Source organism: Vicia villosa, unplaced genomic scaffold, assembly GCF_029867415.1.
Source record: "Vicia villosa cultivar HV-30 ecotype Madison, WI unplaced genomic scaffold, Vvil1.0 ctg.000114F_1_1, whole genome shotgun sequence".
Lineage (NCBI taxonomy): Eukaryota > Viridiplantae > Streptophyta > Magnoliopsida > Fabales > Fabaceae > Vicia > Vicia villosa.
In genome coordinates this window covers 94,890-112,864 of record NW_026705022.1, presented here as the reverse complement: position 1 = coordinate 112,864, position 17,975 = coordinate 94,890, and the positions used below count along the sequence as shown (strand labels likewise).

Genomic DNA, 17,975 nt, shown 5'->3' with positions numbered 1-17,975 from the left:
GCTACCAGTTAAAAGCTACCAGCTACCAGCTAAAAGCTATCAGCTATCAGCTAGTTTTATCAAACAGAGCCCTAATCTCTGCAACTACGGTTGTTTTTCTATTTTATTGTTTTTTCCTAATTATTATCGTTTATTACTACAAATAAGTGATTCATGGTTTTTATTTTTGACTTTTTCACATTCATTCAAACACAAACTTTTTGGATTCTACCTTCTTCATATAAAACTTACCTTCTTCCACATACATTAAATATATAATAAATTATGATCGAGTTATATTTGTGAACACAAATAAGAAAATAATTCAATCTTAAATGTAAATTTATGAGAATAAATAAATAAATATAATATTACCTAATGTATAATTATAAAAATGGCTAATGTATAGTTAAAGAAATATTATATTTTTAAAGATAATTGAGTTATCAATATGGCTAATTTATAGTTAAGTAAATATTATATTTTTAATGATAATTGAGTTATATTTGTGAATACAAATAAATAATAAATCAATTTAAATGCATATTTATGTTCAACCATAATGTATAATTATAAAAATGGCTAATGTATAGTTAAAGAAATATTATATTTTTAAAGATAATTGAGTTATAAATATGGTTAATTTATAGTTAAGTAAATATTATATTTTTAATGATAATTGAGTTATATTTGTGAATACAAATAAAAAATAAATCAATCTAAATGCATATTTATGTTCAACCATTTTATAGCTAGATTATTTAATAATTTTTTATAAAATTACACGGTTTGCAGAGCAAAAAGTACATGGTTTGTAGAGGAAACAATGTTGCTTTTCTATTTGTTAAAAATATATTTGTGAACACAAATAAGAAAATAATTCAATCTAAATCCAAATTTATTAGAATAAATAAATGATTATAATAGTAATGTATAATTATAAAGATGACTAATTTATAGTTAAAGAAATATTATATTTTTAATGATAATTGAGTTATAAATATGGCTAATTTATAGTTAAAAAAATATTATATTTTTAATGATAATTGAGTTATATTTGTGAATACAAATTAAAAAAAAATCAATCTAAATGCATATTCTTTTTTAGTGTTGATATTCGTATTTATCTTTATCTCCTTAAAAATAATAATATTTAATCATTCTTTTTTAGTGTTGGAACCTCAAAAAAGAATATTCATTCTTCTTTCTCAAATTTGTATTAAATTAGAGTTTAACAAATAAACTGCGTTTTAACAAATTCATTCTTTTTTATTATTTAATCAAGAATACTCCTATTTAATTTTACGGGATACATTTAAAATATTAATTAATTAATTAATTCAATTGTATAAATCGGAACAATTTTACGAGAATAAGTTGCAAATATTTTTATAAAGAGAAAAAGTTTCCTGTTGATACAATTATTTTTATAAATGGTAATAAATTCTAAATTTGTTTAGAAATTGAAATAAGTCAAATACTAATACAATTATTTTTGTGAAATGGGTATAAGTTACAAATATTTTTATAAACAGAAAAAAGTTAATTGTTCATAAAATTATTTGTATAAACGGAATTAAGTTATAAATATTTTACTTATCACATTCCATTTTTCAAAAACTTTTTTTTTAAAGTTTTTCAACAATTGTTATTTGTGCAAGATTTATCACAGATTCCTTATAAAACTTAACTGTCTTTAAATTTATTTTCTATGATAAAATCATTTAATATCAATAGTATCCATAAATTTACAATACAGAAGAATTTAAAATTTATAGGCATGCTCGACAGTCGAACCTATTTTATTGACGGGCCGACAAAATATTTACTTAAATTGAACAATATTAGAGATCATATGTTTAATGACTTCTCAATTACTATAGCATATGTGTTTTTTAACAGATATTAGAGATCATATGTTCAATTCATTAAATCTAATTATATTATTAAACCAATATGGTGTATAATATATTTTATTTTATAATATTTGTTAAAAGAAATTTTAAAATTAAAATTATAAATAATTATAAAAATTATAGCCATGCCTGACGGGCCAAACCTATTTTTCCAACATATATTTAGTTTAATAGCATTTACCAAATCTATATATATCCTAACAACTACTACAACTTGATAAATTAAATTAATATTTATATGACTTTGTATAAATTAATATACATTTTTTTACTATAACTATATAATATTTATTAAATATTTATTTCGACTTTACGTGACCCGTGCGAACGCACGGGTCCATTACTAGTATATATATATATATATATATATGAGAACATGAGAATGAATCTGAACCAATAGATTTAAAAATAAATGGTGAAGATTATATTATGTCAATTTTTCAAAAAATCTAGTAAAAACTCATAGTTTTTTGAAAAATAAGGTAGTGTATTTGAAAAATCCTGTAAAAACTCGTAGATTTTAGAAATATCTGATAGTGTATTTTAAAAAATCCGATTAAAAACTCTTTTTTTTTTGAAAAATCATGTAATATATATTGAAAATTCCGGTAAAAACTCGTAGTTTTTTTTAAAAAATTTTGGTATAAACTCATAGATTGGTTGAAAAATTCGATAAAAATTCATAGATTTTTTGAAAAATTCGATAAAAACTCACAAGTTTTTTCAAAAATACGGTAAAATTTCTCATAGACTTTTTGAAAAATATGGTAAAATCTCATACTTTTTTGAAAAATTTGAGGGTGTATTTGAAGAATCTAGTAGTTTAAATTTAATAGTTTTTTTAAAAATCTGGTAAAAACAAGTGAAATTCTTCAAAAATTCAATAAAAACTCATTATTTTTTCAAAAACATCAAAGATTAAAATAAAAGCTCTATAATTATGTGGGTGTCAGGTTAAAGTGTGGGCTGGCAGGATAAAATCTCCAATTACTTTGGGCTTTACCATAATATAAGTAGGAAAAATTTACTTCCTACCCCTACAATTGTCCTTCTACCCCTACAATCAATTTTTTTTGACGAAATTACCCTCATATAAAAAGGTAAATTTTTTTTCATTTTCAACTTTTTACTGATTTTGAACAAACACTCTCACTTCTCTCCACGAAATACACTTCAGAACCCTTCTGCAGACTCTTCCGGTTCACAAAATCACCAAACCGGAACACATTTGGTAAGTGTTTCGGTTTGCAAAATTCTTCCCGGAACGCTTTTGAAATCTGTTCCGGTGCATTCGTTTTCAAACCGGAACACATTTTGAAACTCTTCCGGTTTATTGCCTTGCACAACGGAACGCTTTTGAAAGCTGTTCCGGTTCGTTTTCATCCCCACCGGAAGCCTTTTGAGAACTGTTCCGGTTTATTGCCTTGCACAACGGAACGCTTTTGAAAGCTGTTCCGGTTCGTTTTCATCCCCACCGGAAGCCTTTTGAGAACTGTTCCGGTTTAGCTCATTTACAAACCGGAACCCTTTTTGGAACTGTTCCGGTTTGGTTTTTTGTGATTTTTTTTTAATTTTTTTTTCAGGAAAATGCATACATTAGGACCTGACGGGAGGCCACATTCCCGCCGCCGCCGCGACGAAGCTGGTCCCTCTAACCCACCTCAAGAGCCAGCACAGCCGCCTCCGGAGCCACCGCAGCCAGTTGGATATCCTGGTGGACCATCAGATCTATCTTTACTTGTTCGTTACCAAGACCATGTCGCTCGCCGTTTGTGGTACGGACAGGTAAGTAAAATTAATTAATTTAGTAAAATTAATTAATTTATTTTAAAAATAATTTTTTATTATATAATCTAATGTGATCTCTTTATTAATTTTCAGGAAAGAGGTCCTAAAAAGGAGCTTAAAGTCGCAGGACATGGGACGAAGCTCCAGGACAGAGTGCCTCAAATGCTCCCACCAGAGATTGAGGATATCGTGAGTGGGTCAGGTCTGGCTTCTCTTCAGAGAACTAGCCTGACCAAGATAGATGTTAACCTCGTCTCAGCATTTGTGGAGAGGTGGCATGTTGAGACATCGTCATTTCACATGCCATTTGGTGAGATGACGATTACATTGGATGATGTTGCCTGCCTGCTGCATTTACCTATTGGGGGTATGTTTTGGTATCCTAATGAGCACGTCACAGAGGAGGTGGCGGTTGATCTTGGCTGTGAGTTATTGGGAGTGGGTAGACGTGCCATGGCTGAGCATGTGCGTTCATGCAGGGGAGCTTATTACTCACTGCAGTGGTTGTACGACAGATTTGTGGAGTACCGTGCTGCTGGTAGTTGGGACTTCGCGACCAGGGCATATTTGATGATGTTGGTAGGTTCTACCATTTTTGCAGATAAGACATTAACTTTGGTTGAGGCCCGGTATTTGCCACTATTTAGAGACCTACGTGGGCTCAGTCACTACAGTTGGGCATCTGCTGCCCTGGTCACTCTTTATCGCCACCTTGGTGATGCATCTATGTTTAGTTAGTTGCAAGCAGCTCGGTGGATATCCTACTCTGATTCAGGTATTTAAGTTATTTTTAATTAATTGTATGTTAATTCATATATTATTATTTATATTATGTAATATATATATATATATATATATATATATATATATATATATATATATATATATATATATTATTTATATTATTTATGTTGTTAATAGTGTTGGATACATGAGTACTTTCCTACACTGGGAAGGAAAGGAGAAAATTGGCGGCCATCTGAGAACCTTGGGCTTCCGCGGGCGATGAGATGGTCCTACAGGCAAGGAGCCATCAAGGTGGATGCGTATAGACCGATATTGGACGAGCTGACACCTATAGATGTCATATGGCGCCCATTTGAGGATCATAGACATCATCGAGCTTTTAACGAGTTATCTCTGTACAGAGTTTTTCTCGTTTGGGGTGAGTTACATGTGCTATACTTACCTGACAGGTGTCTTCGGCAGTTTGGTTATTGTCAATATATTCCGCCTGCACCTCCTGCTGATACGCTCAGCAATGATGAGATTGTTGTGGAGTGGATTGCTTATGTCCAGAGCGTGACAGATGTGATTAGAGATACACGGCCAGTGGGATACCCTCATGAGACGGTTGATGGATATTTAGAGTGGTATTACCGCGTTTCGCATCCTCAGGTGGTGCCTCCCCCACCTAGTGCGCGTAGAGAGGTTGCAGTTCCTGTCTTTGAGGCAGGACCAGCTGATCCGGATTGGGCTCGTGCCTCCACATTGGTGCACCGTTATCTCCGGCAGGTAGAGGCAGAGGAGGATGATGTCACATATGCTGATTTATTTGAGGTGTTACGCATCGCCCGTGAGCATTGACTCTATTATGATTGTACTCTTTTTTATATTTTATTTTATATTTTATGATTGTAAACTCTATTTTATATTTTATGATATATTCAACTTTATATTTTATGGTATATTTTATGGTATATTCTACTTTATATTTTATGGTATATTTATTTTTATTTGGATAAGATTTTATTTGGATAATGTTAATGTTCTATATAAATAAAAGATGTTCTATATTCTAATGTTAAAGTTCTACATAAATAAAATATTACATATAAATAAAAGTCACTTAATCTAAATTAACACTTGATGGTAACATAGGCGTAAGATGATGCCAATATTGAAGACGTCCAGCAAAACCTAACATCCAAGATGTCGCCACTTGAAGACGAAACTTCATCCAATCTAACGTGACGGGTGGCAGTGGGAAGCCTTCTTTCATATTAACCTGATTTCATAACAAAAAAATAATTAAATAAATAATTAAATAAGTAATTAAATAATTAAATAATTTAATAAATAAGTAATTAAATATGGCCTATCTCGGTAATATATGGCCTAATATGACAAGGAAACTGAAGAGTGAAACCATGGTTCTTTGATTGTGATTGCTTCTTTGACTGTGATTGCTTCCTAGAAGTTTGTGATGCTTGCGATTGTTTTTGTGAAGATTGAGACGCCTGATCAGCATACTCAAAACCTGAAGGATCCCTATAAACATCATACCCAACTGGTTTCTTCCCTTTCCTCTTCACTCCGCCTTTAGTTTTTATTTTCTCAGGTGGTGGACACAATGAAGTTGTTGTGGGATATGCAATTTCACAAACCCTACTTTTCAATGCTCTTTTTCCAACAACATCTAGTGATTTAAACCTTCTCCACAATTCATCAATTGCATTACTCATATCAACCTCCGAACCGGCTTCCTCGTCTAAAGACAAGTCACCTTCCATAGATAGTATCCTCCATTGAAGATGAACACTTTCTACTTGTAATGGGATTCCAACAACAATCAATCTTCCCATCTCACAAGCATAAGGTAGCCCATAACTTGTTATCATAGTACAACCACATTTTTCCCTACTATTTAACACATAATCAAGCCTCGATAACTCTTCTGCAATGCGTCTCAAAGCAGCTCTCGATACTGAACCACGCAAATTATCATAAAATGGACTAATGTGTGCGTGCTCAACCTCATAAAAACTTTTTTGAAACGAAGCTCGAATGTTACCTATTTGGATTTTTAGGTTAGAATTCATAGCTTCCCAAACTTTGACCATGTCACCAAGGCTGTCTCCTATCATCTGCTTTAGCTTCCAATGTGCAGATTCAACCCTAAAATAAACAAAGAAAGTATAAAAAATTAATAATTTAAAAATTAATACATAATAAAAATTTTAAGAATTATGACATACCGATTTGTCGTGGTGTTACCAAAATGAAGCACTCGATTAATCCATGCGCCTACAAATCTTTGCTTATGTGGGATCAACCAAGTGTTCTTCACGTAATCGAGGAAGTCATTACAAGCAAAGCATGCTTGTTCAAGATATTGCAACCGTACACCATACTCAACCTCATTACTAGCCCATACAACATCTTTCCACAATGTGCCTATTGTCTCTTGCATGTCTTTCATCACATATTCCTTGCATTTCATCCCAACATTTTTGTTAATATGAAAACGACATAGCAAGTTATGCGTCGTAGGAAAAACAACTTCAACTGCTTTCATCAAAGCAAGATCTCTATCTGTCAAAATCACTTGTGGAACCACATCTTTCTTCACAAACAATTGCTTCAGCTTATCCAAGACCCAAATAAAACTCTCTGTCTGCTCACACTCCATATAAGCAAATGCAACCGCAAATGTCAACTCGGTCGATGTCATACCAACTATTTCAAACAGAGGTTGTCTATATTTGTTGGTCTTATAAGTGGCGTCCATAATCAAGACAGTAGGAAAAAGATTCAGCAACTTTACCGAATCTGGATGAGCCCAAAAAATATCTCTCACAACTTCACAATCATCCCGTTTCCTACTCCAATAAACATAGTTCGCCTCCTCTATAAGCTTAAACAAATGTTGTATCTCACTTCTTGGACCTCTTATCTCCGTTTCAATCACACTTTTATGCTTGTATATTTGCGTGATCCGAGTGACGTTCTCAGGATCTCGCTCTTGCAAGGAAATCAATATGTGTCTAGGCGGAACATGTCTCTTTGTCAAATCAGCAACATGCTGCTTCTCATCGGCTGTCAACCTACCAACAAATGAATGACCTTCTAATCTAGCTATCTGGTAAACCATGATTATGAACTCCACACTTTACATCAACCTTCCATCCAGAACCATCTTTTGCCGGAGTCGATCTGATTTTGAATGGACATCCACATCTCTTAGTAGCACTTTGAGTCTCACTTTTGTCCTTATATTTTGCACTTTTATCGCACCCAAATATCACTTTGTTACTTCTTCCTCTTTTGCCTGTTTCGGTGTCTGAACGCGTGATAATAACGGTCACTTTATTGTTAATTCCAGTCTCTTTAACCCAACGGATAACTTCTTCCCGTGTGACAAATCTCTCTGAAGTTCTGAAAGCATCAGTGGTATCTATAGCTGTATCGTTTTTACGACAAATTTGGAGCGGAACTTCCATACCTGAAAAAAATTACAAAAAATCAAAAAAAAATAAAACATTCCGGAACACATTTCCAAACTGTTCCGGTTTGTAACCATGTGCACCGGAACACTTTCCCCAACTGTTCCGGTTTGGCATTAGAAGTACCGGAACAGTTTTGAAATGTCTTCCGGGAGGAAAAAAAATGAACCGGAACAGATTTCAAATGTCTTCCGGTTTGTAACTTTGTGAAACGGAACTCTTACCTCAGGTATTCCGTTTTTGATGCGCGTAGGGGTGCAGATTTCAAATTTTTTTGACTTTTTGAAAAAATGGTAAAAAGTAAAGTGGTAAAATGGTTATTAGTGTTTGAGGGTAAAATTGCCATTTTTTAAAAATTGTAGGGGTAGGAAGGCAAGTGTAGGGGTAGGAAGTAAAATTTTCTATAAGTAGCCAAATTATGGAGCATTTAATCCACTTAAACTTGACACCCCCACAAACTCAATGAATTGACTATATTAACTTTGCAAATTTTTCAACCATTTTTAAAAATCCATTCGGAATTTGCGCAAATTACAAAACCTCCAGAGCGATACCTTCTCGGAAATCTTGTGAAAAATAAGGTTTTTACGAATTTTAAAATTTCCAATACAATCTTTTATATTTTTATTAAGAATTTCATAAATTTCGATTTTTTTTGTATGTATTTTAATTAGGAACTTCAAAATTCTCTGTATTTATTCATTGCATAGTATTAGAAAATTTAGAATTTTCCGATATTAGTTCTTACTAAAAATTATGACTACACTTCGAGAATTTTGTTTGTACCGGAAATTTTAAACTGTCTATTAGAAGTTTCTTACGCACATTTGAATTTTGAACAATGGTATTTTTGGAGTTATCAAATAAAATGGGGGTGCAGGTATAAAAGGGGGGGTAATTCTCCAAATTATGCATATCTGCCTAATTCGTTTGAAAATATTAACGAATTGGCTATCCCAAAAAACACAACTTGAATACTCTGATGGAATCTGGAATGTCTCATCATGTTCAACACAAAAATGCATACCACATGAAAGCAAAAAAATTACTAACTAATACAGAATCATTACATACCATAATTGAACCAAAAAAAATTAATAATATGACATAGTTTTTTTATGCCATAGTCTTTGTTGATGCTTTAATTATCATCTCAAGAGATTTCTCCATGCAACACTTCATTTTCTGTTTGTCAATGAAATCTTTCTCAGAACCAAATGCAATTCTCAACTTTCCCATATAGCTCATAATTGTAACTGTCAAACTCTGCAATTCCACAAACAAAAAACCAAAACAAAAACCTGAAAAATTAACCTTTAAAGACAACGATACATATATGTATATGAATCCTCAACAAAAATAGTTTAGGTGATTTATTTATGTATTTATTTTTAGTAAAGAAAACTTAAAAAAAAAAAAACTTAACACATACCTCTGGTGGACCAACAACCATGAAGTATAAACCTTTAACCGGATGATTAGCCAAAGCCATTTGTTCCACTGGTCCAATAATGTTTGAAATTGTTGTACTTGAGTTTCTCAAAGTACTGTGTACATATCTAGCTGCAGCCTGAATATCCCATTTATTAATTTACAAGTTTTCCAAAGAAACAAAATATGTATTATTATTCAAGTACACTAAATTAAAAAATTAAAAAAAATAAAGTTTTCGATTACATGTTTATTTAAAAAATGAAATTCTTTTTTTCAAAAAAATATTATAATTAAAAATTCATTATTTTATTCATTTGAATAAACAATTATCTGACTTATATATTAAATCATATATATGTATCAATTATTCAATAAATTTAAAATTTGGACATTTATTTATAATAGTGATCGGTCATATTTATATATAAAATTTATTTGTTTATGACAAAAATAAAATAAAATGTATATATAAAATAATAGACATTTAATTAAGACTAATTACCAACCTCAGGGCCTCTGATTGTTTTCACCATATTTAAGAGCATGCCAGTAAGAGGAGTAACCAAAGAATTTTTCTTCCTGCTAATTTCTTTATGAGCTTCCCAAATAAACTCAAGTGGATTTTCAAATTTTGGATCATTTAATTTTGGAATTGGAATATGCAAAAATGCAAATTGATTTCCCCATGCAGCACCATTATTGTTCTTGCTAACCATTTCTTTCACAGATTTATAACCTTTGATATTTCTTGTGTTCAATAACACCAATGCTGTTGAACTTGCTTTTCTTGATTCTTGATTAATTTCTAACATGTATAATCGAATTCCAAAGAAAATTAAACCCGCAATCACATCATTTATGCTCTGCAAAAAAATCGTTAAAAAAAATCATTAATCAAGATAAATTAAACATATCACTTTTTTCGGTCAACTCAATCGTTAGTTAGTTGTGCAGAGACATTATTAGAAACTACAAATTTGAACATGAGGCGTATCCTAGTTATTTATCTTTTAAGAGGCTAAAAACTCAACTATGAGACAAAAAAATATATAACTAAGATAAAAATGAAATAAATAAATTAAAAATTTTACTTTGAATTATTTTACTTACCACGTCAAGTCGTGATTTCACTTCTTTTATCCGCTCCATAGTGAAAGAAACATTGGAGATAGTAATTTTTCGAAGTTTGATATCATCAGCACGTGACCTAATCGGCGTTAGATCATCTTCAATCATACTACTTTTCACGATACTCCATCCGAAATCCATCATAGACCGCAGCGTCGAGGAAAAAATAGAAGGAAATCTCTTGATAATTGCTTTTGTGCTAAAAATCGACTTGGGTTTCTGGCTCGACGGTAATGTGAATGGAAGAGAAGGGTTGTCAGCTCTCTCTAGACATGAAAGAAGAGCTCCCATTAGAGAGTAACCATCTCCAAGAGCATGATGAAGTTTGAATACTACAGTTGCAGCTGCATTTTTTGTTGGATATTTAATAATGTGAATATCCCAAAGTGGTCTATCTTGTGGTAAATGTTCCATTGATATTTTGGACATATATTCATCAAGCGATTCATCATAGAATGAGTTGCATGATTTTTCACTTGAAAATTCAGGAACATTAATATGGTCTTCCAAATTAACTTCAACTCTCTTCCATATTTTCTCTCCATTGAATTGGTCCTTGATCTATTCAATCAAACACTTCAACATTAGTTTTTCATATTTTTTTGCCACTAATAGGAAATTAAATTTTGCAAATAATTACACATTCTAATGTACACAAATTTTGTTTATAAAGTAAAACAGATTCTGATACCAAGAATACATAACAATTAAAGTAAAAAATATATTGTAATATTTTGGCTAAACTAGGCTTATGGTTGAGAAACTCTTTTTGGTGAGTATAACAAAGGTGGTGTCATATATGCATGTAAAAATTATTGTATAAATTTAAACAAATCACAATAATATGTATATAATTAGCTCATGCAAAGATCTATGTTTTGTTTAATATATATCCATTAGCCTATACATTTTTTTTCAATAAAAAATATTATTCCCTTCAGTTTTATCTTTAATATAAGAAAATATTATTTTTTAAATTTATTAAATAATTAATATATATATATATATATATATATATATATATATATATATATATATATATATATATATATATATATATATATATATATATATATATATATAAGTCAAATATATTAGATAGTTAGTATATTTATAAAGCAAAATATTTACTAGTAGTAAGTTTTAGAGAGCTGTAAGAAATAAGTTGTCTCAACTGTTCCTTTCACATGAGACAAACTCTTCAATGAAACAATAAATGTTAGACATCTCCCACACGAACATTGATTCATTACATGAGTAACTTTATTACATTGGTTCATTACATGAGTAACTTTATTACATTGGTTAAAGAAATGGTATTAACTCAAATTTTAATAGGTCAATGTTACAAGTAAAAAAATTATCTTTTTTATTATATATTCCCTCTGTCCCAAAGTATTTGATCTATATAAAAATAGTTATACAGTAATATAATAAATTAAAAAAATTAATTTTAGAGAAAAAAAAGAAATTTATTTATAAAAATTTAATGTGATATACTAAATTCTCTCGGTTTATAAAAAACATATTTTGCTTGTCTCAAATATAAGAAAAATAATTGATTTTTATTTTATTTAATCATAATATTCTAAATATATATTTTCAAGATGAACTTAAACATAATTTGTACTTAATCCATTCTCTCGTATTTTTCATAACTAATTGACAATAAAAACTAATTTTCTACTTTCTTATAAAAACTTATTTTTGAAAAAATATACAAAAATTAATATAAATTATTATGTTTCACTAATTTTAATAAGTTTTTGTCTGCTTATATTATATTCCATATAATATTGATACGGATGGAATATAATATTTAAAACAAATAATTTGATTATGACATAACCTTAGCAAACATTCTAAAATCACGAGTACAGATCTTGAAAGCCAACTACTCCAAAGTTCATAATTTCTTTATTAATAAAAAAATAAACAAAGCACACACATAAACAATATTCAAATATATAAACAGAAATAAAACTAAATATTAAAAAAAAGTGAGTGAAGTTAATACTACTAATTAATTAATACTAATAAACATGCATGATTACTATATAAATAAAAACAAATAAATTAATAAATAATTACCATGATGGAGGAGAAACGTGTGTTGATGGGAAGAAAGACATCTTGAAGCAAAGAAAGAGTTTGGCAATCATCAATTGAAATTTCAAATTCTAAAACACCTAAAATATATACACACAAACAAGAGCTATTCAAATATTGTCCTGTAGGACTCACTGGCTCTGTAATTTCTTCTTCAAAACCTTCCATAATTTTTCTTTCACTAAAACTACTATAACTATATAAATAAAATATAGTAACTACTAAGCTAGGTAGATGAATGAGTTTTGTGGTGTTGAAAATTGAGGTAAATATATAGAAGGAGAAACAAAGAGAGAGTGAGAGTGATGGGCATTAAATAAAACACATAAGGTTGTTTGCCCTTATTTAATGGTCTCACAGCTAGCACCTTCTTACCCTTGGCGGTTTCTTAATGTACTTGCACAGTGAAGTTGCAGATTTTCTGGTAGCTCTAGCATTCAATAATAGAAATATTTTATTTTAACAAAGCATTAAATATATACCTAATGTACACTACTTGCTTGAGATCATTTCTAAACTACTTGCTTGTTATACTGAAATTTAAAAAAAAAATATATGGTTGGGAGGTGACATTTAAATAAAGATGATCGGTCAGATTTCTAAAGAAAATAGTCATAGGCACATTTAATAGATAATTTGAACCAATTATAATATGGTTAAAAAGAAATAATAAATTTTTTAATTCACTCCATATACTTAAATCTGTAAAATATATTATCGGAAAAATGTATTTTGCCAAAAAAAAATTATACAGTCTAAATTCTGATAAATCTCCGTAGTTAAAATTATACTTAAATGTATTTTTCTAAGATATTTTTTTAGATTTTAAATTTTAATTCATTTTTATAATAATTATTTTAGGATTTTTATTCCTCAACGGTTAGTAAATAAAGCTAGTTCGAGTGTTCTATAAATTCCTCCAAATCACTAAATGTTAAACTAAAATTAAACTAATTTTAACTATAAACCTAGTTTCAAGAAACTAAAAAATCTCAAACAAAATATCCAACTCTTCAAATAATCAGAACAATCATCATAACACTTATCAAACATAGTCATATTCATAATAAATAGTACATTAAATATGTATAAGCCACGTTTGGAAGTCTAGCTATTTTGCTAAACTAATTTTGGCAGGGTAATCAATTATACCTTATCTTTATACCTACTATTATTAACTAGGTAAATGAATCCTACCAAAATGTAGAAAGCAAAGAACTTTGCCGTGAGAAATAATATGACAATCCTTTAAATACATGGATAAAATATTTATGAACATGCTCTACTCATAGTCACTTTTCAAAAGTATGGGTCTCATACTTTTAAAAGTGCCATTGTAAATGTTACCCATTAGTCACTTTTCACCGTTTCATAAATACCAATTTTTATTGCACCTCAAGCGGTGTTATATTATCCTCCTTGTTAGGTTTCCATCATATATATCATTATAAAATATATTATATTGTCATACAGAGAGTATGTTATAGGAGCTTGTAAATAATGTATTTGGACTTAATAGAGACTAGATACATTATTTTCTCTCTTATTATATCACTAATTGCAAGTGTTATATGTAAAAATAATACATACTTTTTATAAATTTATTATTACAACTATTTTTTAAAATAATACATACTTTTTTATAAAATTGTTATAACAATTTTTTTTAATACTCGCACGGTTAAAAGTTTGCTTATTAGTTATGGTTGATTTGCCACGGTTTAACGGGTTAAATTGTTTAATTTTTGCTGTTTAACTGTGGCTCAAAGAGTTAACAACAACCCAATTTGATTTACATCAATTCTAAATTGGACCTTATGAATCTTGTATCTAGATGGCACCCAACAAAAATGATTATGTGTAATTGTTGTGGGCGGGTGAGTGGGCGTGTGTGTTATAGAAGGAAATAACAGAAAAACAGATCATGGAGTTTTACAAATTTTTGAAAAATAAAACAATAAGTGCCAATTTATAGTATTCGTGTGTCGACCTATAGGAGTAAATTTGCATCTATGTATCGATTTGAAGACATTACATGTCAACATGAAATGGATAGAACAATCTGGTTTTGAAAAACATAGGGTATGTGTAAACTTATAATGCGCATGTGTCGACCTATGCTGAGCAAATTGGAATTTTTCAAAATTGTTTCAGTATGTGTCGGCCTAAAATATGGATGTGTCGACCTATAAAAGTATTTTTATTTCTATGTTTCGACCTATAACATGCATGTGTCGACTTGAAAGTTCCAGAAACTTTCTTTATGCAAAACCAACATTATGTGTCGATCTATGCATGTATGTGTCGACCTATGCACTTATTTTTCACATAAAAACTTGATTTTTAAGTTGTAAAACAACACTAAAATAATTTTAAGTGACCTAACATGATATTGCACATTTAGTCTAGACATTAGAGAGAGGTCCAATTGTACATGGATGCTAAAGTCCTAGTTTTGAAATCATTCAAAACATTTCTAAAAAAATAATTATGCACTCGCATACTTCTCCTTTTTATGATGGCAAAATGTATGATGTATTTGTTTTCTTGATCATAGCTCCCCTTAAATATGTACATTTTTAGACTTTGTTTTTACATAAGCTTCTCCCCCTTTAACAACATCAAAAAGAGACAAAATCATAACACGTAAATTACACAACAATATGTATAACACTCAGAGACGTTGCAAAGATAAATTGATCAACAATAATGTGCACTCACATAGAAGTACGTTAAAGTGAAGAATGCATAACCATACATAAACAACAATGCATACAAAATTATAGGTAGTTCATGAAAAAGCAAACTTAGTTATTTTCTTCAATTTTTACGAAGTCCATATTTCTCACTCTTTTGCAACTTTGTTCAATTCTTGCACATGCTTGCTTGCCTTTTGCTCATTATTCCACTGATTCCGTTAAAATTACTCGCCAATTTTACGTAATGACAGAGTGTCAAAACTATCTAAGAAGGAATGGACGCGTGAATCACTTGACTGGTTAGAAGTCATCTTAGAAGTTTCAAAACTATCTAGGAACTTCCAAGAATTTCCCTCATCCGAAAATTATTCAAAGTTAAGAATATTTTACAATAAATTTCGTATGGTATGATCTATTAAAAATAAGATGCATCTTGTGGGTATAGGAAACTTTTTTCAATTATTATAATTATTGCTTCAATTTGTTGAAGTATGCCTTAAAACCTTAAAATATGAAAATAAATAAAATATATTTCGAGATTTAAAAAACCAAAAATCAGCCTAGAAGTCAACAAAGACGTGAGGCTGGCCGTGGAGTTGGCGTAACACCACAAAGTAAGGCTCACTATGAAGCCGGCATGGTGTGAGGCTGGAGACCGAGCTGATGTGATGTGAAATTGGCTATGGAGCTAGAACGACGATGCAAAATAAGGCTGGTAGTGGATTCGACGTGACAACATGTTGGCGAAAGAAACGATGGCGGCAGCGCGACAATGGGTCTAAGTGTGGCGGGCGTATTTTCTTGGTCCATGTGTAATGGACTTCGTTATTTTAGTTCATGCATCCATTCGTTTGTATGTTATTCGTTGGGCTTGTTATGGATCTGTTTGGTTTAAGAAATTATAAATATGTATCTCTTGTATGCTTGCTATTACAACTTGCAGAATTTTAGAGTTGGAGATAGAGTTTGGGAGTTCTAATGGCAATCTTATAGGCACAAATGTAAATTCCTAAGAATTTGTTCTTGAAATTTGGGAAATCCTTAGAGATATCTAAAGGGTGTTATGAAACACTTTAAAACACATTGGCCTTAAGTGATTCATATATATATAGAGAGAGTTAGAGAGATTAAGAAACACTTTGGTAGAAATAGGGTTTATTATTGGAAACTTTGGTGAGTATTTTCTTATAACTCATTTGTAATTTTTTGTAACAACTCTTGGAAGTACAGTGAAATATAGTCTCTCTCTCTCTCTCTCTCTCTCTCTCTCTCTCTCTCTCTCTCTCTCTCTCTCTCTCTCTCTCTCTCTCTCTCTCTCTCTCTCTCTCTCTCTCTCTCTCTCTCTCTCTCTCTCTCTCTCTCTCTCTCTCTCTCTCCTAGAGTAGAGTAGATAGTTTGATCGAATTAGATAAACAAGTTATTGTGTTAATTGTCGTTACATTATCTTCTTCTGTCAAGCTTAATTGGTGTCTTATTGCACAAAAAGTTAATTTTTGCTAAAGACCATTTATTTTGATTATCATTGTTCTTTCTTCCCCTTACACTTTAAATTTTTTGGTGTGATTTAATTTGAGTAATTTTGCTAAAATTGATTTAATTATTCTATCAATTTCACAATACAACTAAATAGCCTCACAATTGAAAACCTCATAATCATTCTCATTCCAATGTAAATTTGGTTATTATAATCGATATTACATGATATTATATCACACTTACTTGTTGAAGTTGTGATAATCAATTATTTAGAATAGTCAAAGTATTAGACTTAATCATTCTTTGTCTAATCATGTGCTTCAATATTTAGGATTATGAATAAGGCAAACTTCAAACAAGCTTATTTTAGTTTAAGGACAAAGGAGACCTAATCTACCTAATCTATCTATTTATCAGATAACAATTCTATAAGATAACAATTCTAGTATCACTCATCATGCACCTTAGAAATTAGACCTACACTTTGTTCTACACAAATCAAAATTAATACTAAAAGACCGTTATTATTTATCATGCTTATTAAATTTAATGGATCACATTTATAATATCAACCTGTTTTATAAAATCAAAATTTATAATTAATTATAGTCCACAGAAATATTTCTAATAATAGATGGTATAGTTGCTTATATTTGGATTAATGCATCTTGGATTGGATGGTGTTACTAAAAAAGTTTGAAATGAAATAAAATTATAAAAAAAAAAAACTGCTCAAATTTCATCACTAAGTATAAGAGATGCCTTTAATTATAAAGTTATTGTTTTAAACCCTTTGACTTAGTGATTGTTGACCAATATATATAATTAAGTAGTTTGCTTAAACACTTTTGGTAAGAATTGTATTATATCATAGCTTTAAGAGGTAGAGTATATAAATCTCATTTTAAATTGTTGTAAAATAATGATTAACACTGAGTTATTAAATGTTTTTCGTTTTTCTAAAAAGATTGTTAAAAAATTATTCCTCTAAAATTAAAAATTTTAATTTTTAGTCTCTCCTGCTAAAATCGTCTCTAATTCAACATTCACTAAAAATCATCGCTAATTCAACATTCGCTAAAAATCATCACTAATTCAGTTATTAAGTTGTAAAAACTATCATTAAGTTGCAAGAAACACCAAAAATTAAAATTTCTAATTTTAGAATGACGGTTTTTTAACACAATTTTTTAAGAGAACGAAAAATAAAAATAACTAAT

General features: G+C 30.0%; 3 protein-coding genes across 3 annotated transcripts; 1 reads left to right on the top strand and 2 right to left on the bottom strand.

Annotated features, from left to right (window-relative positions):
- Positions 1–4,688: 4,688 nt before the first annotated feature.
- LOC131624374 (protein MAINTENANCE OF MERISTEMS-like) lies at positions 4,689–5,270 on the top strand. Its single transcript, XM_058895325.1, has one exon. The coding sequence runs from the start codon at positions 4,689–4,691 to the stop codon at positions 5,268–5,270; it is 582 nt and encodes a 193-aa protein (XP_058751308.1).
- A 500-nt stretch (positions 5,271–5,770) lies between these two features.
- On the bottom strand, positions 5,771–7,557 carry LOC131624372 (PKS-NRPS hybrid synthetase cheA-like). The gene is made up of 2 exons (XM_058895324.1): positions 6,662–7,557; positions 5,771–6,581 (listed from the first exon to the last, which is right to left on the bottom strand). The coding sequence occupies exons 1-2, from the start codon at positions 7,555–7,557 to the stop codon at positions 5,771–5,773; spliced, it is 1,707 nt and encodes a 568-aa protein (XP_058751307.1).
- A 1,236-nt stretch (positions 7,558–8,793) lies between these two features.
- Positions 8,794–12,886, bottom strand: LOC131624293 (wax ester synthase/diacylglycerol acyltransferase 4-like). The gene is made up of 5 exons (XM_058895237.1): positions 12,563–12,886; positions 10,454–11,032; positions 9,850–10,206; positions 9,342–9,479; positions 8,794–9,175 (listed from the first exon to the last, which is right to left on the bottom strand). The coding sequence occupies exons 1-5, from the start codon at positions 12,746–12,748 to the stop codon at positions 9,026–9,028; spliced, it is 1,410 nt and encodes a 469-aa protein (XP_058751220.1). The 5' UTR covers positions 12,749–12,886; the 3' UTR covers positions 8,794–9,025.
- Positions 12,887–17,975: the final 5,089 nt, after the last annotated feature.